Source organism: Ambystoma mexicanum, chromosome 3q, assembly GCF_040938575.1.
Source record: "Ambystoma mexicanum isolate Mex_15411 chromosome 3q, UKY_AmexF1_1, whole genome shotgun sequence".
NCBI lineage: Eukaryota > Metazoa > Chordata > Amphibia > Caudata > Ambystomatidae > Ambystoma > Ambystoma mexicanum.
In genome coordinates this window covers 1,009,968,307-1,009,994,001 of record NC_090926.1, presented here as the reverse complement: position 1 = coordinate 1,009,994,001, position 25,695 = coordinate 1,009,968,307, and the positions used below count along the sequence as shown (strand labels likewise).

The window sequence follows — 25,695 nt, the reverse complement described above, 5'->3', positions numbered from 1 at the left end:
CAGCCAGTACTAACGGAATGGGAACATATTTGCTGTACAATACTAAATGATTTGAATGCATCTGAAGACACTTTGATGGGCAACCCAACTGCAAGTACAAGCTATGGTCCAAAGATTGGCTAACAATGCAACAGCAAAGACAATCTTACAAACTAGATGCTCAGTTGATACCAGAGACTCGACATTACAATAACTTACCTAAATACCTGATTACATTCCCAAGCAGAACTTATCGGACTCAGTATGTGCGATTTAGGCAAAATTTATATCCCTCGGGAGAAATATTGAATACACGAAGTAGGGAAGGTATAGCTGATATCACGTGTCAATTATGCAAACTAGATAAATCAAAAGAAACTTTGCAACACCTGGTATTGTCTTGCACTGCTTTAACTGACTTGAGAACGAGGATATTGGGAAATTATATTGACAAGAAAAGTATGTGGTGCGTGGTCCAGTGGTGGTTGGCATTTATGCACAGAGAAAGATGGTTATGGACTTTAGCTTTGGTAAAGTTCTTAAATGAAATATTTATACTATTATACCACTTAGCAAGCCACGCCCACCTGGTGCCTTCCTGCTTGCCACTCTGTTTCCCTACTTAAGGAGCCCTCCAGCTTCTTTTCCTTTGCAGATGGGGAGCAGGTGCAAGTGGATCTAGGTCACCTGGCCTAAGCCCTGCCCACCTGGTACCTTCCTGCCTGCTGCTCTTTTTCACCACTTAGCAAGCCCCGCCCACCTGGTGCCTTCCTTCACCATCACGGTCTTGTGGCCAATGCTGGATTTGACTTTTATGGACTTCATTCATTCACGGTGTGTCACTCTTTCTCAACTCTCATGCTGGACTTCCTTTGCATCTTGTACTCATGGTGGCCTTGAATCATGCTGTTCCCATCTTCATCTTGTATCCTGGCTTGCAACATTATGTGTTACTACTGACTTCTGCAATTGTATTCACTCTCCACTCTTGCTTCTCCACTCTTTTTGACTGCTTACTCTCTTTTCTCTCCTCCTTTCCCTTCTCCCTTTTCCTATCTCCTCCCCTTACTTTATTCTATGCACTTACTCTATCAGAATTGTCCCTGGACCTAATATGATAGCAACCTCGTATGTTTCCTCCACCCTCCCATTACTGTTTATTTCCTCCCCACCACCCCTCCAGCACTATCTGAAATGTCGTCAGGCCTAGTATGATAGTCGCTTGTTTTGTTCCTCCCCTCCCTTTCTGCACCCCTCTCCCTCACCTTTTGTTTTTCTCCGGCTCTACCAGAAATGTCTTCAGGCCTAGTACGGTAGTCGCCTGTCTGTTTCCATTTCCTTCCCACTCTCCCCCTCCCTTCCTTATCTATGTCTTAGCTCTTGCACTATCTGAAATGTTGTCAGGCCGAGTACGATAGTTAATTTCACATCCTTACTGTTCATGGCCTGTAAGAATGTGGTTGTATTGTCCCTTGTTCCCTTCCTTGCCTTGAAGCGCTTTAAAACACATTGTGTATAGGCACTAAATAAATAAACAATCATATTATTTTACAAAAGACGAATGTAAATTTGGCTGATGATCATCTTTTCTTTCTTTTTTCATTTTTTTTCTCCATTTCATTCGTGGTTTTTTTTTGTGCCCCCTCGCTTGGTTTTTTTTATCATGCTGTTTTCGTCCTTCTTTCTCTTTCTGTCTTTCTTTCTTGTATTTTTCTAATGATTTAAGTGACGAGCTTGGTAAAATGTTTTATTGGAATCCAAATGGCAATTAAAAAAAAGTTTTAAAAATTCACAGTAGTGTTTATCAGCATGATAAGCTTTGGGTGAAATGGTGCTTGCTTAGCGTATACTTTGTGGGAAAGTAGATGTGTAGATTCCCCAGCACAAAACGCGATAACACTACCCAGTATGGGTCAGGTCGCATGCCGCTGGATGCTGGTGTGTGCCCTCATTACGTTTTACCGTAACACCACACATTGCTGCTCTTCGAGTGAAACCCACTGCAGTGCACAGCAGAGAAAAGAGGTGTTTGAAGTCAGAAAACATTTATTTTATATCACTAGATCTTCATATTCCCAGGCCTTTCAAATGGCTCTAGGTAGATTAACAGAATTTGAGGGTGTTGAACTGTCTGGCGATGCCATGATTGGGACATGCCATTACATGTAAGTATGCTTTCCTTTGTGTAAACCTTGAAAGATGGCAATTGCCTTAGTAGAAATGCACAGAACAATCCGCTGTAAAAAATAAAATATCCCCTCCTCTGGGCTGACCCGCCACCTGCCTTCTGAGCGGAAAAGCCTGGGTAATTTAATCACGGTCTAGGATTAGTGCCTGTGTGGATAGATTCCTCGGTACACAGCCCAACCTGACTGTAAGTGTTTATCTGATTAAACCATGGCTATCGACTTGAGCTTTTAAGACTTAGCATTAAGACATCAGGAACCTCTCAAAATGCACTTAGAATAGTGGGGCAGAGGTGTTGGGGAATGCTAATTTCACAGTACATCACTGCCAAAGCCCAGTTCAGCTAATGCATTTGAAATTAATGTATTTTGTGTTTTTTTCCCTCCTGCAGGCTACAGTAAATGCCCGTCCACAGCGAATCCTGGACGCCTCCTCTCTGACACAGTCTGCGCCTGCGAGCCCCACCAATAAGGGGGTACACATTCACCAAGTAGGGTACGTGACCACCATGATCCACTGCCGTGCCCCAGAAATTATAGCTGGGACTCGGAGTACTGTAATGGTTTCACTGCCTAGATAATAAGCAATGGGGTGCTCTCACTATAACTCTAAGAATTCCATCCATGTCCTGCATATCATTGATTTTCATTTTAAGTGACTGCAAAGGTTCTGTACTACCCAAGTCGTGTTGCATCAGAGACGCTCATTAATTTCTTCATAGTTAGGTTGAGGTTTACTCTGGAAATGGTGTGTGTGTGTGTCTCTCTATTACCTGCTCCCATCACCCGTTCCTCTTCCCTCATACTAAACCTAGCACTTTTGTGCAGCATAGATCAGTCACTGTCAAGCCCAACTGCACTTGTGGCTCTGCCCACTGGCTTGAAGTGCCTTAATGCTTCCACTCCACTAAGGGGGCTAGATGTGTGTATCCACATTCACCATCGTTTTTTCCTGCATTATTTTGGTCAGACACCCAGATCTTCTGTCCCTCCCTTTTATTTATTGCATTAATCCTTCTACTCAGGCAGCCAATCCAAGGCATGTGGATCATGCGATCCAGGGCTTGATCCTCCAGCATCGTATGCACTCTTGCTCCATGCCAGACTATTTCAGCCATAGTGATTAAAACATGCCAGGTGCTCATTCACCTGTTATGGCGATGCACTAATTTTAAGTATTTCTGTCAGAATGTGCAGGAGCGCATATAGCTGGTACCGAATAGCAATGCAGACAGGCTCTCGTTGGTAGTGTGTAATGGAAATTATGGATAGTACATGTGCTCACTGTGACAAGGCCAGTAATCTTGCCTTGTAAAGAGGGGATAGGAACCCGCTCAGTTGGGGGTGGGAAGCCTGCCTGGGAGTGATCTAGAGCCAGTCCTACCCCTGAGGTAGACGGCAGCAGCAGCCGAGAGTGTCCCAATTCCTGTCCCCCTCACCTTCTCCCTTGCACCAGCATGTTTGTTTGTAGACTAGGTATTCAGCCTTACCACCTTTTCGAGATACTGGGCAGTCTGTTAATTGTTTAGTTCCGGCAGTAGAAGCAAGCAGAAACCTGCAAAGCAGAGTGATGGCGCACAGTGGTCGAAGAGAGCGGGAACGGTGGGAAGCGGTGTTCCACTACTTTTTGCAACCATTTTCTCAATTCCGGAACTGTTCTTTATGAAGTTAAAGCACACTTCTCCACTTTACCAACGGATATCAGTTACAGCTAAACTAAAATCTATTCCAACTCAATTGGCTACCACCCAGCATGATAGCAATCCTTGAAAATGTGTTGCACGTTTCTCCTTTACTTCCTATTCTGTCCACTGCTAGAGTCACAGTTCAACTACTTTTTTTGGTATGCTCCTATCACCGATATCGACAGATAGCTACAGAGACACCAGCGCGGAGACTCAAGAAGTGGGAGATCGCTCAGGTATGCAATCTCCTAGCAGACCTCACAGAGCCGGCAGACTTATCAGGAGACTCTGTGGAATTAGATCCAAAACTACAAACTTGGGCATTGGCCTTCCCGGGCCAGCAGCATCTGTATGTGGCAACGGCCTGTTTCTCCCAAAGCATACAAAAGGAGGCAGTGGAAGAAGCTACAAGTCCCCTAGACAACCAGATACAAAAAGGGGAGAAAGATCTACCCTCCACTAACAAACTTAACGGGAGACTACACATCAACCGGTTCAGGAACACGTCCTTGAACACTGTTAGGGGGATGTAAGCAGGGGGCAGGATACAGGAAGTGTGGGTTTTTCAGGTGAGATCAGTGGTGGTGAACAACCAAGAGACCAGCAGGAGGAAGGGAGGAGTGATTTTCATGGTTTTATTTCACATGTACAGGTAAGCTAGTGCAAGGAGTGTTTGGGAAGTGAATATTACTGAGTGAAAGGCAGGTGTTTTTGTAGTGATTTGGAGGAAGGAGTAGTAATGTGGAAGCAGAAAGTTAGGGTGGTAGTGTTGAGGAGAGGGTATTATTGGAGTGAAAGCGGGAATAGTAGTATGGCGGAAAAGGTAGTAGTTGGCAGGGGGGAGTAGTAACATCAACGGGTAGATTTGAGGACTAGAGTGTGTGAGACAGCTCAGATGGTTAGGAGAGTAAAGGTGGATGGAGCAGAGACAGAAAGAAGGAAAGAAAAGAAAGAGTGTTATTTAAAAAAAAAAGCCTGAATCAAAGCAGCATCACCATTTATTGCAAGGCAGCATCCCTATTTTTTTTAAAACTTAAAACTGGATCGTTTCGTAGTAGACATGTTGGCAACTCTACTAAAAAAATGTGAAGAAATAGAAGTGCCTCAGAAGCGAAGTTACTTAGTAGCATGCTGTGCAATGGGGGAAAAAATGACAACTGGGGTCATGGGGCGTGCATGGTCATGACTACAGCCATCGACGCTGGTGCGCATGGTGCCGCCTGCTGGGAAAAAGTTTCATTGAGTTGCAAAGCCGGAGATTAGATATCTAAAATGGGGAATCTGTGGGAGAAACATGCAGAAGAATGAACATTACCAGGGTAAGTCATTTGTTCTTTGCCTTCTGTGACATCCCATTAAGACACACAATTTTTCCAATTTTGAAATGCTAGATAGAAGCTAGAGACATTTCAGGTGACAAGGGGTCTGAACCCACTATCTTCTTTTCCCTCATTTTCATAACACATCTTCTTAAGGCAATCTGCTTCCCTTTAAATTATTTGCTTAAATATTTTTATTTTAAATCATTCAACTGTGCCGTAGTGCAATCAAACTACATATGACTGCAAATTACATGCATCGTGAATTCTGTAAAAAACAAACATAAAAACCATATGCTTGTATAACAATAGCACGGACCAGACCGATATCTCCCTGCATATCGTATCACCCGAGTGATCCTCCAGGTGGCAGCAGTTAGCCCCCCCACACCATTCCCAAATCCTCCCCATGGTTTATCGTACCTCTACCATGGCCTTCAGTGGCATAATTCTGTGATTAGCATAGTGTTCAAGGAGGCCTATCATCCTGGGTAAGAAACATTGAATGTATCAGTGTGTTCCAGGCTGTCACATTATCACTGCTCTCAAGCTAAGGGATGTCGATAGGGCATGCCAATACTATCCTTAGTGTGACGTCCATTGTACCAATGGTCTTTCATGCGTCGAGTTCCCGCAGATTGTCTTTTTCCGCCATCATAGTCGGACGCAAGTTGCCGAGTTCCTTCTTCTGGCTAATGCCATTAATTATACAAAGTTTAAAGTTAGACTTTCTGTCCTTTCGATGACCGTACACCGCAAGATCTCCGGCGAAGGCTTTCGAGGACAAGACCATTTGTCTATGACAATGGCTCGCGTCTTGCCGAAATTTGTCTGCTGCCTACCGAGGCCCCAAAGGGCCGAGGCCCTGTACAATAGGGAGAGTGGGGGGAGGTTATCATTTATCTTATTTAGAGAATGCCTATTCCCCTAGACTTCCTTTTATTATGTCAGGCTCCCATCTTTCCATATTATGGAAATCACACCATTTAAATTCTGTCCTTCCTATAACAGGAAGTTTCCCTGGAAGGATTCACACAGTGTGTGTAACCTTTGCCTCCATAGGGATCATTCCGAAAAACAGTGCAAGTCCTGCAGACTGTTTAGGGCCAAAACATGAAAGGACTGGAAAAGTAAATGCTGGGCCCACCACGCCATGCAGGCCGAGACCGCCATGGGCGTCGTGGGGGACTCCAGCGATGGCAGCATCGGCATCCTAAGTGACACTGAGGGTGATCGGGACCTGATGTATTTCCACGTGCAAGCCCCCCACTCCAACAGACAGGCCGACGGTTCGGCTATGTGAACAACACTCGGCGGCTTAGGCACTCACTGTACGCCACACTAAACACACCCCATGTCTGACAGTCGACCATTTCGCCGACAGATAAGCCACACGCAGTGTCAAAGGGAAGGTCCAAAAAATCCCTGTCCTCAGGCCCATCACGTTCGCCACATGATGGGCCCCCGAAACAGACGCCAAAATTATTTTCGGACACCGGAAGCAAACCCGGAAAGTCCTCAGGTTCCGCGAACATGCATAGAAAGACTTGTCGACAGCCCCTGCTAAAAATTCAAAGATGAGTGGACTCATTAAAAACACATGACACCCTCCTTTAAAGGGATGGTCTAGTTAAAATTTTTATTTAAAAAATAGATAGGCCACATAAAAAAAAATATACTAGCATCCTCCGTTTTAAAACTTCCTATGTAAAATTTTGAGCTATTCAAGCTCAAAATTCGAAAAAGCAGGCACAGGGGCGCAGCCATTTTGTGAAATGGAGGCCCTCCTGTGCTGGCTTTTGCGGCACTAATGAAGGAAAAGCCAGCCAGCTGTAGTAAACAAAGTCTACCGCTGGGTGGCTTTCCCTTCATTAGTGCCGGGACTCGGAGGACGCGGACCGGAGACCAGAGCAGGAAAGCTGCAGCTGAATCTCGGTAAGTGCTATTTATTTTTTTTTACAAAAAATAAGCACTAGCTGCGTTTTTTTTTCTAAGTTTTCGCGCCTATACACAAGTGTTTGAAGTGAGCCTAATGCACTGTTTGATAAAGCAGTTGAGGACGTGATAAAAAGTGCTAAAGAGGAGTATGACACCCTCAAATCCCTGGGATAACTCACAAACAAACCATTTGTGCAGAGGGGCAGGTTTAATGCACGCCGTTTTAGAGATCAAAACTCCCAGCGGTCCTCCAACTACAACCAAGGCGGGCAGAATTTATCCTCGGGTTCCTCACATGGGCAGTCCTCCCAGCAAAGATTTCAAAGGGGCCACAGAAGGCTCCGCTCCACCAAAGCAATGATCACCTGCTGCAGGTCCCTTCCCATGCCTCTCCAGTGGGATGTCGCATTTCCCATTTTACCCACACATGGGAGGGGATCACGTCAGACAAGTGGGCACATTCCAACCTTGGCCGGAGGCTATTGCAGAACTCATGCAAACACCACCTAACCACCCACCTAGACGAAGACAAACGACGCAGGAACAATGACGTATCCTCTTGACTCTCACCTAGCCTTCCGCAAAGCCTTAAAAACTAGGCTGTTTGTCCAAGCCTACCTGCCTTTATATCTACAGGCATACGAACGTCATTTGTAACTATGCTCCGCTCCTCTCTGTAACGAAGTACCTTATGTTTCCTATGTTTACATAATCTTGCTGCTTACGCCTTCATGTAATAGCGCCTCGATGTCTATGGGCTGCAGTGCGCTCTACAAATGTAAATAAATAAATAAATCCTGCTGGAAGCGGTGAAAGCACTGCTGCTAAAGGATGGCATAGAAATCGTCCCTGCAAACGAGGTAAACAAGGGTATTTATTCAATGTTTTTCCTTTTGCCAACGAAAGACCTGACAATGTGCCCTGTCCTAGACCTGTGCCCAGCGAACACTAATGTCAAGCCTCAGAAATTCTGCTTGACAACGCTAAAGAAGGAATCCCGCTCTTGAAAGAGGGACTACATGGCAACCTTGTACATGAAAGATGCATACTTTCATATTTCAATGTTCCCAGCGTACAGAAAATACCTACGTTTCAAAATATCAATTCAACACTGCCAATTCAAAGCGCTACCCTTCGGCATTGCCTCAGCTCCAAGTTTATTCACCAAGGTATTAGCGATGGTGGCGGCGCATCTACGCAGAGAATCAACCCCAGTGTACCCTAATCTGGACTACTGGCTAATAACAGGGTAATCCCCTCAAATGTGCAAGCAAAATACCCAAAGGACAATTAATTTTCGGTTCCAATTGGGATTCTCAATCAATGAGAAAAAATCAAGTCTTGTTCCTAGCAAGACCAAACAGTTCTTAGGAGCTATCCTAAAGACGGAAGAGAGGCTAGTCTTCCCATCAAAGTACAAAACCTACTGCTGCAAATACCTCGCCAAATAACCGTACGCAAAGCAATGTGTTTGCTCGGGATGATGGCTTCATGCATTTACCTGGTCCCGCACGCACGGTTGTGCATGTGCCCATTGCAAGATTGATTAACGAAACAGTGGTCTCAGGCCAGTGGTCAGTGGGACGATCTAGTGGTTGTTTCACTAACCCTAGTTCAAGCACTACGCTGGTGGACAAAGGAAAATCTGTTAAAGGGAAACCATTTCATAACCCTAAAGTGCAAGAAATTGTTACAACGGGCGCATCACTCTCCGGATGCAGGGCCCATTGCCTTCTTCACACAGCGCATGGATCCTGGACACAGATCACAGCCCAGAATCACATAAACCTTTTTGAGCTGCTAGCAGTGCTCAACGCCATACACGCCTTTCAAGTGCATCTAACAGATCAAAATGTGCACCACTGCCATGTTTTACATAAACAAGCAGGGTGGCCACACTCTCCAAGTATGTCCAGGCTAGCCCAAAACATTTGGAAGTGGGCACTCAAGCGGAAAACGTTCAAGGGGAACTCAATTCTCTAGCAGACTCGCTAAGCAGAGATCTCCTACCCGAAGAGCACGAGTGGCAGCTCATCGGAGACATTTGAAACAATATCTTTTCCCTCTGGGGCTATCCTGCTTTGGACTTTTTCGCCACAAGCCTAAACACACAATGCACAGACATTGCATCCAGATTTCCCCAACCGAGATCCAAGAGGAACGCCCAGTAGATGAGCTGGTCAGGGAAATTTGCTTACGCTTTTCCCCCAACACCGCTCCTGAGCAGGATAGGTTGCTTCTATGTGGGCCAGACAACATTGGTTTCGCATCTTTGCAAATTGGCTACTGAAGTCCTAGAGTTTTGTTTAAACTACCTCAAAGTTGTATGGAAATCCTCAAAGAGGCACATAAACCAAACGCCAGACATTGTTACCTTAACAAATGGAAAAGATTTGTAATATTGTGCCAGTCAAAAAATGTAAACCCTATCAAATTTACTCCATCACACATTCTTCATTACATGATCCACTTACTAGACTCTGGCCTAGTATTCAACTCCATCAAAGTTCAGGTAGCGGCTCCATCCGCATACACCACTTCTGAAAACAAGGTCTCCTGGTGGAAAGTCCCTGTTAAGGTGTTCACGGAGGGAATAAAAAGGCTTTACCCCCCATTTGAAATCCACCTCCAGGGCGGGATCTAAATGTGATATTTGCAAAGCTCATAGGTCCTCCCTTTGAGCCTACGCACATAACCAGCATTAATAACACCTAACATACAAGACTGCTTTTCTGGTGGACATCACCTCCAATTGAAGAGACAGTGAACTTCAAGCTTTGTCAGTGCAAGACCCTTTATTTGTACTCTTACATCCCGTCCCCTTTCCTCCATACTGTATGGGCGTCCCTTGCGAGGGATTGGAGCCGGAACCTTTTTCACCAGAAAAATCTTCACCTTTAAATTTAGAGGTGCGCGGGGCGTGGCCCTGGGAGCATGCACTCTCCTGACTCCGACCCACCGGCGCCACTCCCCAGGCCCCTTTTCAGCGTCGACGGGAACGCGGCGAGTTCACCAGCACTCCTGGGTTTGGCTTAGACCATGTAATACCACCCGCCCTTTCGCGTATATTCTTCTATCTTTGTCTTTTTCTTTTCAATTAGGTACTTGGTCCTCTGACGCCACGTTCCCCCCCGGCGCATGTTGACTTCAGCGGGTGTTCAGCCTGTGAGCGGCTCTTCCCCCCCCCCCCCATCCGACCCCATGCCCTTTGCCTCCGCTGCCTTAGCCCCGACCACGGCTCGAAATGTTGTTCCACGTGTGACGCACTGACTCCACGGGCACTGAAGAACAGGCTAGCTAGGTGGAGGGAGCTCTTCCAGAAGGTCCCTCCGGAGAACCTAAAGGACTTCGACAAACATTGCTTGAGGCCAAGGAATGGCCTCTATTAAACATCGCACCCCGTAAGGGCAACTCCTTCCCAAAGAAGCGCCCGACCGGGAGGAACCTTTTGGGTTCTAGCACCAGCACACATACTGAGGCTAGTCCACATACCGGCCTCAGGGCCGAGGGGTCTCCAGATCCTGCCAGTGCTGAGGGACTGCAAGATTCTTTTACCAGGGTTACTCCCGAGGGGCAACGCCCTACTACCAGCATCATTAGGGCTGCCCTCGGAATAAGAAAATCTGATCATATATCCAAAACCAGAAGTACCATTGGCTACCCATCAAAGCTAGTCATTTTCAAAACGTTGTGCATCACCTTCAAATTCCTCCATGAAAATGCTCCCATCTACCTAAATCAGGTAATATCCAAAAATACAAACACCAGACCCTTAAGATCTAACAACCACTCACTATTGGCATTACCTCGTTTTAACTAGAGACTAGAGCAGGGGGTGCTAGTTTCAAACACCTAGCCCCAAAACACTGGAAACCTCTTCCCCTATCCATTAAAAATGAAGAAACCCTCATGGGTTTTAAAAAACTGCTGAAAACTTGGCTATTTAACCAATACCAATACATATAGCCAGCACAACACCTTGTAAATATGTAATATGTTTTCTCCTATGTATATACTTCTATTCTGTTAACAACTGTTACTGAATGTCCTCTGTTTCTATATCATGTATTTCTTGCCAATATAACTGCGCCACACCGGCCTCCTGAATATGTGCATTTTTAAGCTGTCTGTAACCTCGCTGTGATACCTAAGGGTCTGGGTGAGTAACAAATGTAATAAATTAAGTCATTAAATAAATAAATGTCCGAGGGGGCGCCTTCATGCAGCACTACCGGCAGTTCAGCCGAGGGCAATACGCCTCCCAGGTCTAGGCCTGAGGTGCGGGATAGGCCTTATGTTCCAACACCAAGTGTCTTAAACGGGGCTGGGTCCGATGAGCCAGGCACCACGACTTTGGCACACAGCTCAACAAAATGGCCGCTGCGCCAGCCAGGATGGCCGCTCATCTGATACCCACTCTAGCAGAGCAGGTGGAAGAACGAGTCACAAGGTGGGACTGGTGTCAACCAGGTACGTGGCCTACAGTTTATCCATCAGCAGCGCAGGGCAGGTTTCCCCTGCACCCCAGACACAGGGTGCACCGGCTCCAGCAGCTCGCAGCCACTCAGTCAATATCACCTGCCACCTCTTCAGTCTTCGAAAGGTTCCTAGCGCTGATGCAAACCCCCCAGATGGGGGCCATCCTTCGGGATACTATCAGGGACATGCTCCCTCCAATCCTCTCACCAGCACCCATAGTCATTCTTACATTGGCTCTTGTGCCTCAGGCCCCAGCGCAACCCACGCTGCCCCTGCCAGCAGTTCCACAACAGCCCCAGCCGCAGCCACCGGCTTCGGTCTCCACACCGCAGCGCCTAGTACCCCTCCACCTGATCAGGATCCTTCGAGCACTCAGGTGGACATAGACGAGGAGGAAGACCCCGACATGCCATCTCCAGCCAAGGCCTTCCACGAACGCTTGGCGGCGCTGACTGAGTATTTGGGCCATCCTCAGCCCGAGGTCGAACAGCCCGAGGAGGGGTTCTTGGCAGAAGTCCTCACCCTAAGACCCCCTACCAAGACGGGGATCTCGATGCAGAAGGACGTCTTTGCCCTGGACAAAAAGGGGTGGCTCAAGCCGCACTCGGCCCAGCCTGTCAATCGGCACCTCAACACGCAGGACATCATGGGGTCCATGGTGGCCCATATCGATACCTCTGGCCGGGCCATCTGCATCGCCACGGACATGAGTGGGATGGCCTGGTTCCGGGCTACTAAGTTTAACCTTGACGTCCAGGAACGCATATTGGACCTTCCATTCAAGGGTAGAAGAATTGGACAAAAAGAACAGTGGCTCGCAAACCGCAAAGTCTTTATTCTTCCGAATGCCACGCCCAAGGCGTACACCCAGTCACATCAACGGTCCGACAAGGGGTGGACGTTTGGGTGACGGGGCTTCCAAGAACAGAGGTCCAGAAAACCTGACCGTTCCGTTAATCTGCAACATTATAAAAACAACAAAAAGGTGGGAGGGCTTTTTCCAATCCCCCTCCTCTGCAACAGCCTCAGAGGGAAAGAAGTGATGACATGCCCCTTCGCTTCCATGTGTCTCCAGTGGGGGGGCAGGCTTGCATCCCACGTACAATTTTGGTGCCAAAGGTTTTCGACCTGGATCCTCGTGCTAGTATCTACGGGGTACCGCCTCCCAGTACCTACCGCTCCTCCTTTATCCTCTCCTCTCCCGCAGATTGGGACAGCAACTCTGTTGGCGGAGATCTGCTCGCTCGTCAAGAACCAAGCAGTGGCACTTTTCAGCCTCATGGAATCGGGAGAGAGGCTCCCAAGCGGAGCCCATCGACATTCCTACATCTCTCCACCCAGACCTCACGTGGTGGTCTGCAGATTGCAACCTGCGGCAGGGCAAGCCCTTCCGTCAGCCTCTCCCCCATGTCACCATCACTACGGACTCCTCCCTAGAAGGCTGAGGACCTACGCTGGACAGTCACAGCGTCCATGGAATCTGTTATGTTATGTTAAAGGTACTTATATAGCGCACCGTCACCAACAGAATTGGTCCCCAGGCACTCTGGCGGATTTGTAAATAAGAAGGTGGGAAGGGTTAGTAAGGTGAAGAGGGAGTAGGATATTGAGAGGGTGGTATACTGTTGGCAGCTTCAACTCAGTGGACACTGGGTGCTGAGCTTTGGTGCAAGTATTGGATCGGTGTCCATCCGCGTGTGCTGTTGGTGCAGCTTATGTGTTGCTGTGTGGTGAAGTGTGTGCAGCTTGTTGTGCGAGAGATGGTTGTGTGATCTTTTCAGTGGTATAAGTATGCAGAGAGTTTGAGCGCATATTGGTTAGTGGGTTATATGACATTTAACATGCTGACCTATATAGTTCCACCTAAGTGTGGCACATGCTAACATTGGTGAATTCCCTATCCTGTCTAGATACGGCGTAGACTAATGTTCTCAAATTCTAAGTGTGGCACATGCTAACATTCACAATCCTATTTAGATACATGCCGGCTAATGTTCTCAATTTCCTCGAGCTGTGCCACTTGTTAACATTGATTAGTATTTTCAATACTGTCATGGAGAGATATGAGCTGGTGGTCACAAACCTTTCTAAGTATGCATGGGCTAGGTCTATGGCAGTCTGTGTTATGGAAATGTAAGGTAGAGTGGCAGGGGCTTTCTGGTATAGAGTAATTGCTCTACACCCCACCCGTGCCACAGTTACGGTTTTGGTTGGTGTCTGGTAACTGCTGGCTTCTCAGGCTTCCCCTGCTGACACCTGCAGATACATCTTGGAGCCGCCAATACAAGAGCCGCCCTTTGCCTCGAGGCCCTTAGCTGCAGGGGCTGCCCTGGGAAGGTGAGTATTGAGTCACCATCAGCCAGTCACGGGTCGGGGATGGCCGGGAGGCGGGAGGAGAGAGGGAAGAAGGAAATGGAGGTTGGGGACTTTGAGGGGAGCGGGCCTCATCTCCGCCGAGTTTCACAGGGCAAAATGGGGCATAGCCAGGCCCAGAAGGGTTGCTGGCCTTGCGCCCTCACCTACAGCTGCTCGTGATGTTAAAGAGCATGCAGGGAGGCACCGCTGGTTACACCAGCCAGGGATGCTGCCATCAGCCAATCACGGGTCGGGGGATGGCCGGGAGGAGGGAGGGAAGAAGGAAATGGAGGTTGGGGACTGCGAGGGGAGTGGGCCTCGTCTTCGCCGAGTTTCACAGGGCAGAATGGGGCATAGCCAGGCCCAGAAGGGTCGCTGGCCCTGCGTCTGGACTCGGCAGGACCAGGAGTCCCACATCAACTGGCTAGTATTGAAGGCCATATGGCTGACCCTCAAGGCCTTCCTCCCTCTCATAGAGGGCAACACAGTACTTATCCAGGCGGACAACAACACCAGCATGTACTACATCAACAAGCAGGGGGTGATGGGGTACCAGATCCCCTCCGCTGCGCAACCTAGCTGTCAGCATGTGGGAGTGGGCTCTGGAGAACATCATTTACCTCACCGCTGTCCACCCCCTGGGGTAGTCCAACCTGGAGGCAGACAGGCTCAGCAGACTCGGGCGAACAATTAAGAGTGGCAATTGAACAACCTGGTCCTGAAGGAGATCTTCATTAGGTGGGGGCAACCCCAAGTGGATCTGTTTTCCTCCCAGGAAAACAGGAAATGCCAGCATTTCGCCTCTTGGCAGGGATAGGGCTCGGGCTCCCTGGGCGATGCATTCCAGATACAATGGAACTACATGACGACATATGCCTTCCCTCCCACACCCCTGGTAGACAGGGTGATCTGCAGGATAAAAGAATCTTGTCACCTCAGCATCATTCTGATCGCTCCCTGGTGGCCAGCGAGACGGTGGTTCTCCGAGCTGCTCAGCCTATCGGACAGGCCCCCCATTCACCTACCGCTGGTTCCAGCTCCGCTCCTGACCCAGCACGGGGACAGGGTACTCCACCCGCTCCTCACAAGCTAGCCGTCTCAGCATGGTTCCTGAGCAGGTAACACTGAAACACTTAATCCTATCTCAGGCTAACCTGGAAGTCTTCAAAGGCGCCAGAAGCAAAGCTACCAGGAGCCAATATAAGAGCAAATGGTCCAGATTTTGCCATTGGGCCGACTTCAAGGAGATAAACACCCTTAAGTGCACTTTGGGTGACATACTCTCCTTCTCGGCACACCTCGCCCATTCCGGAGTTAAGGCGGACACAAGCCGCACCTATCTGGCAGCCATAGGAGCCTATAGAAACTGGGAGGAGGGTCGCTTCTCCGCTAACCCGGTGGTCAAACGGCATCTGGCGAGCCTCCACAGACTCTACCTGCCTGTAAATAAGCCACACTCGGTGTGGGACCTCAATGTAGTCCTGGGCGCCTTGGCACACAAACCATTCGAGTCAATGGCATCTGCAGACATCAGGCTGGTCACCCTAAAGACAGCGCTGCTCGTAGGCCTCCCCTCTGCTCGTAGAGTCAGAGAAATCCATGCTCTTGTGGCATCGGAGCCCTACAGTCTCAAGGACAAGGTGGTCCTCCGAACACACCCTGCGTTCCGACACAAGGTAACCTCCTCCTTCCATCTGAACAAGTAAATAATCGTACCCACCTTCTTCGCCGACCCCAAGGATGGTCTCAGATGGTCTTGCACCGTCTGGATGTCAGGCACGTGCTAAAATACTACCTTGACAGGACCAAGGACTTCCGCAAGTCGGATGCCCTCTTTATCACTTTTGGTGGTTCAAGGGCCATCTATCGGGCATCCAAGATCTCCATAGCAAGGTGGATGGTCGCGGCCATCAACGAGGCCTATGAGGGGCAGCACAAACCATTGCCGGCCAATTTGCATGCCCATGCGGTTAGAGCCAAAGCCACGGCCATAGCGTTTCAACGGCATGTGCCGTGGCAGGTCATCAGCAGGACGGCTACCTGGGCCACCACTTTGTTTTTTTGTAAGCACTTCTGTCTGGACGCCGCCTCCAGATCAGACGCGGAATTTGGGCAGGCGGTTCTAAGTAACCTGTTTGCTTAAGGAGGGTCTCCTCTCCACCCTGGGGCTACATTCAGTTGTAATAGCCCATCGAGTATGGAGAAAAGGGGACTATGGACTATTAGTACGTTAGTCGCTACGGTGAGTAACAATTTGAAGACAAGTTGGTACTACGAACACACCATGGGTTTTCACCTAAGTTAATATTCATGTTCCATGTTAACCATTGCATTGAACTACCCGCCTTCTTTCAAAACCATCAAACTCAGGTGAGAAAAACCTTAGATGTAAGGGGAGTGGTACTTTACTATGTAAACGACAAAACTGCTAAGAAAAGCAGACCAACTGTTTGTCTCCATAGCACCTGGCAGGGAAGGTAATCACGTTTAAAAAATAAACGCCATCTCCAGATGGATAGTGAAATGCATACAGCTCTGCTACTCCATATCAAACAAAACACTACCAGGGGTACAAGAGCTACATTGGCCCTCATTGCAAACGTCCCGGTGGACGCCATTTGCAAAGCAGCTTCATGGAGCTCCATACGTACTTTTATTCAACATTACTGTGTTGACACACATTCTAAATCAGATTCACAGGTGGAACAAGCGGTGCTAAAACATTTATTTGCTGCTATACCTTCTCACACCCCACCACCTTCTCCAGACACTGCCTGTTAATCTATGCATAGCATGTGATCTAAGCAGATCCACAAGCCTCAGAATGGATACATTACTCACCGTTATTGTATTTCTATAACTCCCTACCACTCTGTTTATCATTAGGGAGTCTTCAGGATATTGCAGGGAATTGTTTGCTGAAATTTAACTTGACAACTAAGAGGATCATGCTGCTGTTGTACTGACTACTCCTGACCCTCCTGCATTGCGGCTCACCCGACTTCATTTTTCGGAATCTTGATTCAAGCTATTCCAGACTTTTTTCCAAGCCTCCGGTACTGGAACACTCCTTCATGGTTCTCTATGGTTCCCCTTGTTCCTCTCATGGTGCACCCATGTCTCTATGCTGTTCATTGTACCTGTGGTCTGAGCCCTTGCTGCCATGCTGGCACCAGAGTGGCTTGCTACTGCTGTGCCAAACTTCTTTGTTCATTGTGAGACATCCCGACTTTCCTCTACAACTATGATCCTCATTGTGGGAGCATCCTGATGGTTTGCTTTGTCCTTTGTCCCCATCTGATTATCCTACAACCTGTCTTAACGGATCCCCAATGTGCTTGCTTGCACTTCTGTCAGGCACTCATTTATGTGTTTCCTGTCTCGGTGGGGCGAGATAGAAATGTACATCCTTCCTCATCTTGAACCTGCGGTTTACGTCCTGCACGCCCCGTCCCTTACCCCCCTCAGAATCTGCAAACCAAACTGGAGTCCAGAACCAGTGCCTAGCCAGATCTATGCCGACATCTAAACTTACTTGTGCACCTGTGATTTCTGGGCCTTTTTTCGCAGAATCCTTCAGCCTGGGCAGCTTTCCCAGTGTTCTGTCCCCCAGCCTGTCACTGATTCTCCTCTTTATCCAGCATGGGGTCTGGCATGGATTCATGAATGGTCCCTGCTGTCAGGCTGGGAATCCTCAGTAAAAAGAAAAGGAGTTTCGCTTTAGCCTGAAAACTGCATTTCCCCTCTAAACTAATCACTTATGGCCTCCATTCAATGGCAGTCTCCCTAAGATCCAGCCCCGGTGGCCATCTTCAGATTTTTACCTCACAATTCAGTGTTTGAGAGTCCTCATCTTGCTCTTATCTTTTTGGGGTTTTTCGGATAAATTTGTTAGATTTTTCTCTGATTTTCCTCTGTCAATAGTTGATTGACTACCGGCAGCGTGGATCTATTGTCGGCAAAGATCTGCTTCATCGCCACTTCTTTCTTCAAGTTTCGAAGTCCCAGGCTTGGGCCTACTTCGCCTTCTATGATGTCGGAAGAGAAGAGGAGTCTCATCAAGCTATGCGCAAAATTTGCACTACGCAATGTCTGTCGAGGATCGGCACCTCAAGTGCTTGTATTGCCTGCATCAGACCATGATGAGGAAGGATGTGAGATTTGCAGTGGTTTTTCGAGGAAGACGAGAAAAGACCATTACAACAGGTTGGCAGTGTGACTCAAGTTGAGGAAGGCCTCTGACTCGGTCTGCGGCCGGTCTCATGAGCGTGCTCCCTCTCACAAGAGGTTGAGTTCCATTGAGGACGCCCTTCACAGTTGGTCCAAGCCCCACTCTACAGATGCTGCTAGGGTCGCTGCGGCTGTGGGACCTAGTTCGGAAAGGACACGTTTCCAGTCTACATCCACGGTGAGCCTGCCAGTTAGGGGTGCTCCTTCCAAGAGGTAGTCCCTGACCCCATTGAAGCTTAGATTGCTTTGAAGTTTAAGTCCTCAAGTGACTGCTCTCGTCCACCATCGATGACACCTTTGTCAACCAAATGCCCTGGCATTGTCAACGACTGCTTCGTCTTCCAAGACATTCACCCCGTCGTTGACCACGGTCCTGCCAACAACATAACCGGCATCCACTCCAACGACCCATTCAGCGACTTTCACTCCGTCATCGAAAGGGGGCCTTGTGACTTTCATGGTCACTGCCACCAAGACGACGGTGACCTCTGGTCTCTGTCACAAAGACAACGGCCACCCCATGAGTGGAGTTGCCTTCACAGCTGACCCAGCTGGACCGCGCCCATTATCGCCTTATTCCTAAAGGAGTTGGGTAGGGCCCGGGAGCCTCCACCGCCAATGGAATTCCTCCCCGACAAGGGAGTATGTTATTAGGCAGAATCATATGCAGTGCCCTTAGGGACCACTGCACACAATTAAGACTAAAAGTGGTAATACAATTTCACCTTTGGTACAAGCCTGTACTACACAGTAAGAGTGGTAGCAATGGCTCAAGAGCAAATGAGCAGTAGTAGAGATTACACAAAGGACTACAATTACTGTGACTCAAGCAAACACTGACTCAAGGTTTCTGGTTAAAAAATATAAGTTCATTTGTTTTTAAACCATCTGTTCACAAAACACTTCACTTGTATTAAAATAAAACCACACTCTAAATATACTACAAACAACCAATTCCACTTTTGCAGATCAATTCAAGGTAAGTACATTTGGATTTGACAGACCGGTATTGCGAAACAAAGACGTTACTGTGGGTTAATACGCAATCACTTTTTGACAGCAATGACAGTTCAGTATTACGAAAGAAAAGCGTACCAGCGAGAAGAAATGTAACCGAAGTCAAACACACTTAGCACATGAATTAACACAAGAGAATAGGGGATAAAAATCATAGGCAATACTTTTGTCAAGGCAAACCGAATCAGAGGACACTTTCTAAAAAGTAGATAAAAGTCAATAGGCCTGCGCCAGTGTCAAATGGAACAGAAGTCCTGTTGTCGAGGATCACAAGGTTAGAACAGTTCACGATTCGAGATTGCCAGGAGTACTTGGATATCGTAAAAAGGGAAGCAAATGTTATAAGAGGGAAGGAAGAAAGGACAAGCCTTTGGCGAGGAAAAAGGGTTCACCCCAATTCCTCAAAGTCAGACACAGTACCTTATTCGTTTTGAAGAAAGCTGGTGCTACGGCAGTTGTTCCTGGTAGTTCCTGCAGACTCACGGTTCCTGGAGCTTCAGTCGTGGGGACAAGAAGGACGACGTCTGGAGCGACCTGCACTACCCAGGGATGAAGCCAGCAGCAGCGAAGTAACGGTGAATAAAAGGTGTGCTCCTTTAAAACAAGAGAGGCTCTTCAGATGGCTATCCGGACCACTACAGCTGTGTGCAGCGATTTTGACCAAGAGGAGGATCCTCTGGCTGTGGAAGGTGAGCTAGTTGATCCCACCAGGCTCAATGAAAGAAGACTCCGGACTGGATCTTCTCTGTCGTTGAAGGGTAGATAGCTCAGGACTGCAGCAGGGTTTCACCGGGACTCGGGAGTTGCGAAAGCCATCTTCTTCTCCTCTTCTCTTTGGTTTTTGCAGTTCCAGTGGCGACTCTGACTTCCAGCCCAAGAGTCCCGCCTTTTATGCCAAAATCCCCCACTCACACAGCCTGGCTGTCAATCACTCAGCAGGGGGGTTGTCCGGTCCGGGCAACCACCTCAGCCAATCGACACAAAGTGCGACTTGGGTCTCCAAGGAGACCCTGTGCAGGGAGTGACTAAACCCCTCCCTCACATTCAGCCCACCTAGACACCCAGACGCCAAAGGAGGGCTTCTGGACAGAAGCCTGCCAAAGGACGGCTAACAAAGAAGGCAAACCTTTTTTGGCGCGAAAAGTAAAACACAAGAAGGACTTTAACAAAAAGAAATGGCAACTAAACCCGACTGGAGCCAAAATAAAAAGTATTTGGTCAAGCGGGTTTGTTTGAGGCTAAAATAATAGCCTAAAGCAGTGCCACGTTTATATTCTATAATCGCAGTAGAAAAGTTAGGGTAGATACCACTGCCACCAGCCAAGTCTTAATGTTAAGAGAGTGAAACAAAGCTCCAAGAGGCACAGACAAAAAGGGATAGGAATTTACCCTTTCCAATACTCCATGTAAGATGGGGTGTACTGGGTCTGTAGTTTTAAAGAGACTACATAAAGTTAATGGCAACTTTACATGTTTCTGGGGGACAGTAGTCGGCCCCAGAAAAATGGAGTCAGTGAGAAGTCTCAAAGACAACCCTTTGCTGTGTAACACACACAAACAAAGTGGGGCTCATGGAGTGGCGTGGCTCCAGAGCCCAAGATAACACAAAAAGTAGAAATACACATGGCAAAACACATGTAAGAATGGGAATAAGGCTCACACTCTGACCAGGTGGAAAAAAATAAACCCCAGAAATCCAGCAGGGCTGCTGAGGGATTCATTAGGTGAGGTAAATTGGCCATAAATGAGAATTCTCCCTAACAAATGTCCCTGACAATTCCAAGGGATTCTCCAAAGGGATCTGCTCGCATCGACACGAGTTCAGACAACAACAATTTGCCTGAGTGCTACTACTTGGACACCGGACACCGGTACGGATACAGACGCTACTGTGACTCATACCAACAAGTCTGATTATATACAGGCAGAAGGAAAGCAGCTGTGTGTCGACAAGCTTGCCAGGGCCTCGCCACCGGATGAGGTGGGTTCTTTTCATACCATGATTTCGAGGGCCTATGCTCTTTTCAATTTGGTACCGGAAGAGATGAAGAATGAGGGGTTCCTCTTCCAGCGCTGGGAGTTCAGACAGAAGACTTACATGTCGATCCCTCTGCTCTTTGATGTCTGGGAGGAAGGTATGACCCTGCTGAAGAAGGAAGTGCATCATTTACACCACTGCCTTCACTGTCAAGGGTGCTAATGCCCTGGCCATCTTATCCTGTTATGACAGGGAGCTATGGTACAAGATCAGGCCATTTTGGTCTTCCTGTCGGAGGACAGGAAGATTGATACCCTGTTCTAGGAAGGAGAGGGTGGCCTTGCATCATGCCGTCTCTGGACATTGGGGATTCCAGTTTCTGCTAGATGGGCAATGGGGTGCCCCTCCAACACCAAGGCTGGCTGAAGGCCACTAACTTCAGGGCGGATGTCCAGTCCAAGGGCGTGGACATGCCCTTTGATTGGGACAATTTGTTTGGCAAGATTGTGGATTAGTCTCTCCAGACGAATAAGACAGATACAGAGACGGTGCTTTCGCTGGGGACATTGCAGTCAAGGTCGTAGTCCTTTTGGTCCTCGAGGGGGAGGGGGGTATGGCAGGTCCTCCAAAGGGTATAACGCCCCATATCGTCAACCCTCCTGTTCCATGACCCAGGAAGCCTACAGGGGCCGTTCACAGGCCTATGACAGCAGTGGGCAACGTAGTTGTCACTTACAAACCAGGACAGATGCCCAAGCAGTCCGGGGATCAGGGTTCCCACTTTCGCAGCCCAGTGGGAGGCCAGCTAGTGTAGTTTGTCGACAAGTGGAAGAACATCACCACGGATAAGTGGGTGCTGTATGTTCTTCATCAGGGGCACGCATTGGAATTCCAATGCAGGTGTGCTTGCGTTCCTCCTGTGGCATGTCAAGAGCTACATATGGTCCAGCTATATATGGCCCAAGTCTAACAACTGAAGCCTCTGGCTGCCAGTGGCTCTGTATCGCATCTTCACTGTTCTGATTGCTATGCCGTATCTGACTGCCAGACTTCTCTGTAATCTTGGTCGACCTACCTGTTGATTTCCTATGTATGCCTATTTATGTAAGTATGTTTCCTGTACCATGTTGAGTTTTCCAGCGTACATTTACCTCAGGGTTAGGTGCGCGATACAAATAATAAATACAACTGCGGCACGAGGTTCAAGCCATTTTAAGGAAGGGAGCGATAGAACCTGTCCACCAGTGCCTCTGGCGCTCTGGAGTGTACACCAGATACTTTCTGGTACAAAAAGAGTCAGGAGGGTGAAGGCCGATCATAGACTTAAGACGCCTCAACAAGTACTTGAAGTCCCAGGAGTTCAGAATGGTCACGTTGCAGCATGTGCTCCGCCAGCTGGAGGACGGTGTCTTTGTGGCAATTTTGGATCTGGTTGACGCTTACTTTAACATCCATCGAAATCATCCAAAGTTCCTGTGATTTCTGGCCCAGGGACACACTATCAGTTCAAAGCGTTGCCCTTTGGGCTGAAATGGACCCCTCAGTTTACAAAATGCTTGTCTCAGGTGGACGTGCATAGACGTCTACCCTTATTTGGATGACTGGCTCATTCGCTCCTGCTCTAATGCAGTGGCAAACCAGCACACTGCAGAGACCATTCGTCTGCTGACGGTGCTTGGATTCTCCATCAATTATCCAAAATCCTGTGTGCACTCATCTCAGAACTCCCTGTTCCTGGTTGCCCATCTCAACACGGTCTCGTGCCTGGCTACAACCTCGGAGGAGAGGGTGATTGCCACACTGGGGAAGGTACTGCAATTGTCGTTGGTGCACTCGAAGCCATCAAGTGGCTGTCGGGCATGATGTCCTCCTGCATCCACCACGTCCCTCTTTGCAGGCTGTAGATGAGGCCTCTTCAGGAGTTTCTGGATGCAAAAGATCACCCTCACCCAGGGGTTCAGGCAAGCTCTACAATGGTGGGGAGTGCGCCCAAATCTCAAGAATGGAACTTCTTTTCAGGTTCCTCTGTACCAGGCGATGGTCACAACGGATGCCTCCCTAGATGGGGGGGGGCCCACACAGGACAGTTGCACAGAAGAGGCATCTGGCTCATAGAGTAAAAGGACCTTCACATCCATGTTCCGGAACTCCAGTCAGTGTTCTGAGCACTGAAATCATTCCTGCCTTTGCTGTGAGGGAAGGTGGTGAGAATCTTCACGGACAAAACCACCACCATGTTCTATATCCGAAAGCAGGGCTGAAGGCGCTCCCCGGCCCTCTCCCTAGATCCTGTGGCGCTGGGCCATTCTTCAGGACATGTCCCTCATCTCTTTTCACATGGCAGGCACCAAGAACATCATCACAGACTCGCTCAGCAGGTATCTGCATTCTTGCCTCGAATGGGAAGTTCTTCAGGATCAACTATCTCTTCTCTTTCCCAAGTTTGGGCTACCACAGATCGAACTCTTCGTGACAGCGACAAACTCCAGTGCCAGAGGTTCACCAGCAGGTACCCTCAGCCAAGGAGCCTGCGGGATGGCTTCCCATTTCAATGGGAGGGGCTCTTCCTGTACACCTTCCGTCCTATCCCACCGCTTCTTCTTGTGATCAACACACTCCGTGTGACTGCAGGTTGAGACCCATCGCTCCGGCGTTGCCTAGACAGATCTGGTACCCGGACCTGCTGTGTCTGTCAGTAAGTCCATCCATCTGGCTGCCTTCACTTCCCGATCTTCTCACCAAAGAAGACAGGGCGATACTGCACAATGACCCGGCGTTGCAAAGCTTCATGGCCTGGCCCCTGCCCTAGAGTTTGAGCATTATTCTCTGCTGCTGGATTGTAAGAAGATCCTAGCCAATGCCAGAGCCTCCTCTATGTTGTCCTGTTACGGCCATAAATGTAAACGCTTCACAGTGAGGTGCAGGACTGTGCATGTCACCGCTCCACAGCTTCTTCCGTATATGCTTTCCATAGCCAAGGCTGGTCTGGCTCACGTCTCAGTGTGCACCTGGCGGCCATATCCCGTTACACCAGGACGCCAGTAAGTCCTCCCTGTGGTCGCACAGGTTCGTCGAGGAGTTCTTCAAAGGCCTCTTCAGGACTTTTCTACCAGTCAAAGCTCCTGCTCCAACTTGGGAGCTCAACGTGGTTTTGACTAAGCTCATGGGGATTTTGAACCAATGCATTGGGCCCCACTCAAGTTTCTCTCGTGGAAGAATGCTTTCATCATGGCAATCTCCTCGTCCAGGCCCTCGCTTGGAAGCGACCATACTAGTTCTTCCACTATGAGGGTGGTGCTGCGGACCCACCAAACTTTATAATACCAAAGGTTACTTCTGAATTCCACCGCAACAAGCCTTTGGTTCTATCAGTCTTCTTCCTGAACCCTTCCGCGCCAGCAGAAAGGATGTTGCATTTGGTGGATGTTGCACGTACTTTGAAGTTTTATGTGGCACGCACAAAGGATTTTCCGAACATATATCAACTCTTTTATGAATTTTGGACCTGTGAATCAAAGTGAAGCCCTGTCTAAGGTTTCCATATCCAGCTGTATCATGCACTTTCATCGTCTGGCCAACAGACTCCTTCCAGGCCGGCTGAGAGCCCCTTCCACCAAAGCCAATGCAGCAATGACAGCGTTTTTCTCTCTGGTGTTCGCCTGCTCGACATCTGCCGGGCTGCTACTTGTAGGTCCACCCACAACTTCACATCGTTCTACTGCGTCGCCAGGGATTCCAGGGAGGAGTCTCGGCACGGCCAAGCGGTGCTAAATGACCTGTTTGTTTGAGGTGTGTCTGTTCCAGGGATAAGTGTATTGCTTCTGTTGAGCCTTGCCACCTCCCGTGGTTGTGTATATATTCACTGCTGTGTAATAGATTAACGAGCATGTGAATCCATGCCAGACCCCATGCTGGAGAAAGAACAAATTACCGGTTCAATGGATTGCTTTTCTCTCGCAGATTCCTCATCTCAATAGATATCCATCATCCAGCTCTGCTGCTGAGAAACTTTTCGCCAGGGGGCGTAGTGGACCTCGACTCAGCCGTCAATCTGTCTTACCCAGCTCTTGATCGTCTGCTCCAGAAGTGACATCGGGCATCGTATATATAGCACGTCACTACGCCCCATGCTTCAGTTCCTTTTTTCTGTGTGCTTGCACCATGTATCGGGACCCCGACTCAAGTTTACTCAATGGTTTTTTTTTTGTACCAAATTGTACGTTTTCCTCAAAACTTCTACATGGGTTTCGGGCTTCCAGCGATGCCGCGATTGCAAAACCAAAATGTCCGTGACCGACCCTCACATCGTCTGTCTGTGGTATCTGGGTGTTGGTCACGACATGGAGGCATGCACGTCCTGCGCAAAGATGCAGCCAAAGTCCCTACGTGAGAGGGCCTGGAAACTGGCTTTGGGCTGACTATCTGCCAAATCTCCGGCGCGGTCTCTCATCTGGTCTTCGGCGGCCGAGACTGAGGAGCCCACCCCCGACAAGGGGAAGGAACGACATTGCAAGAAGACCAAGAAACTG

The 25,695-nt window shown here is 48.6% G+C and overlaps 1 protein-coding gene across 4 annotated transcripts in view; it reads left to right on the top strand.

Annotated features, from left to right (window-relative positions):
* The window catches only part of RPTOR (regulatory associated protein of MTOR complex 1), a 2,822,438-nt gene that overhangs the window by 2,139,760 nt on the left and 656,983 nt on the right, over nt 1-25,695 (top strand). For all 4 annotated transcript variants that reach the window (XM_069655181.1, XM_069655184.1, XM_069655182.1 and 1 more), the window contains exon 22: nt 2,558-2,661. In XM_069655181.1, coding sequence (XP_069511282.1) covers nt 2,558-2,661 — 104 coding nt within the window. The remainder of the gene's footprint in view (nt 1-2,557; nt 2,662-25,695) is intronic.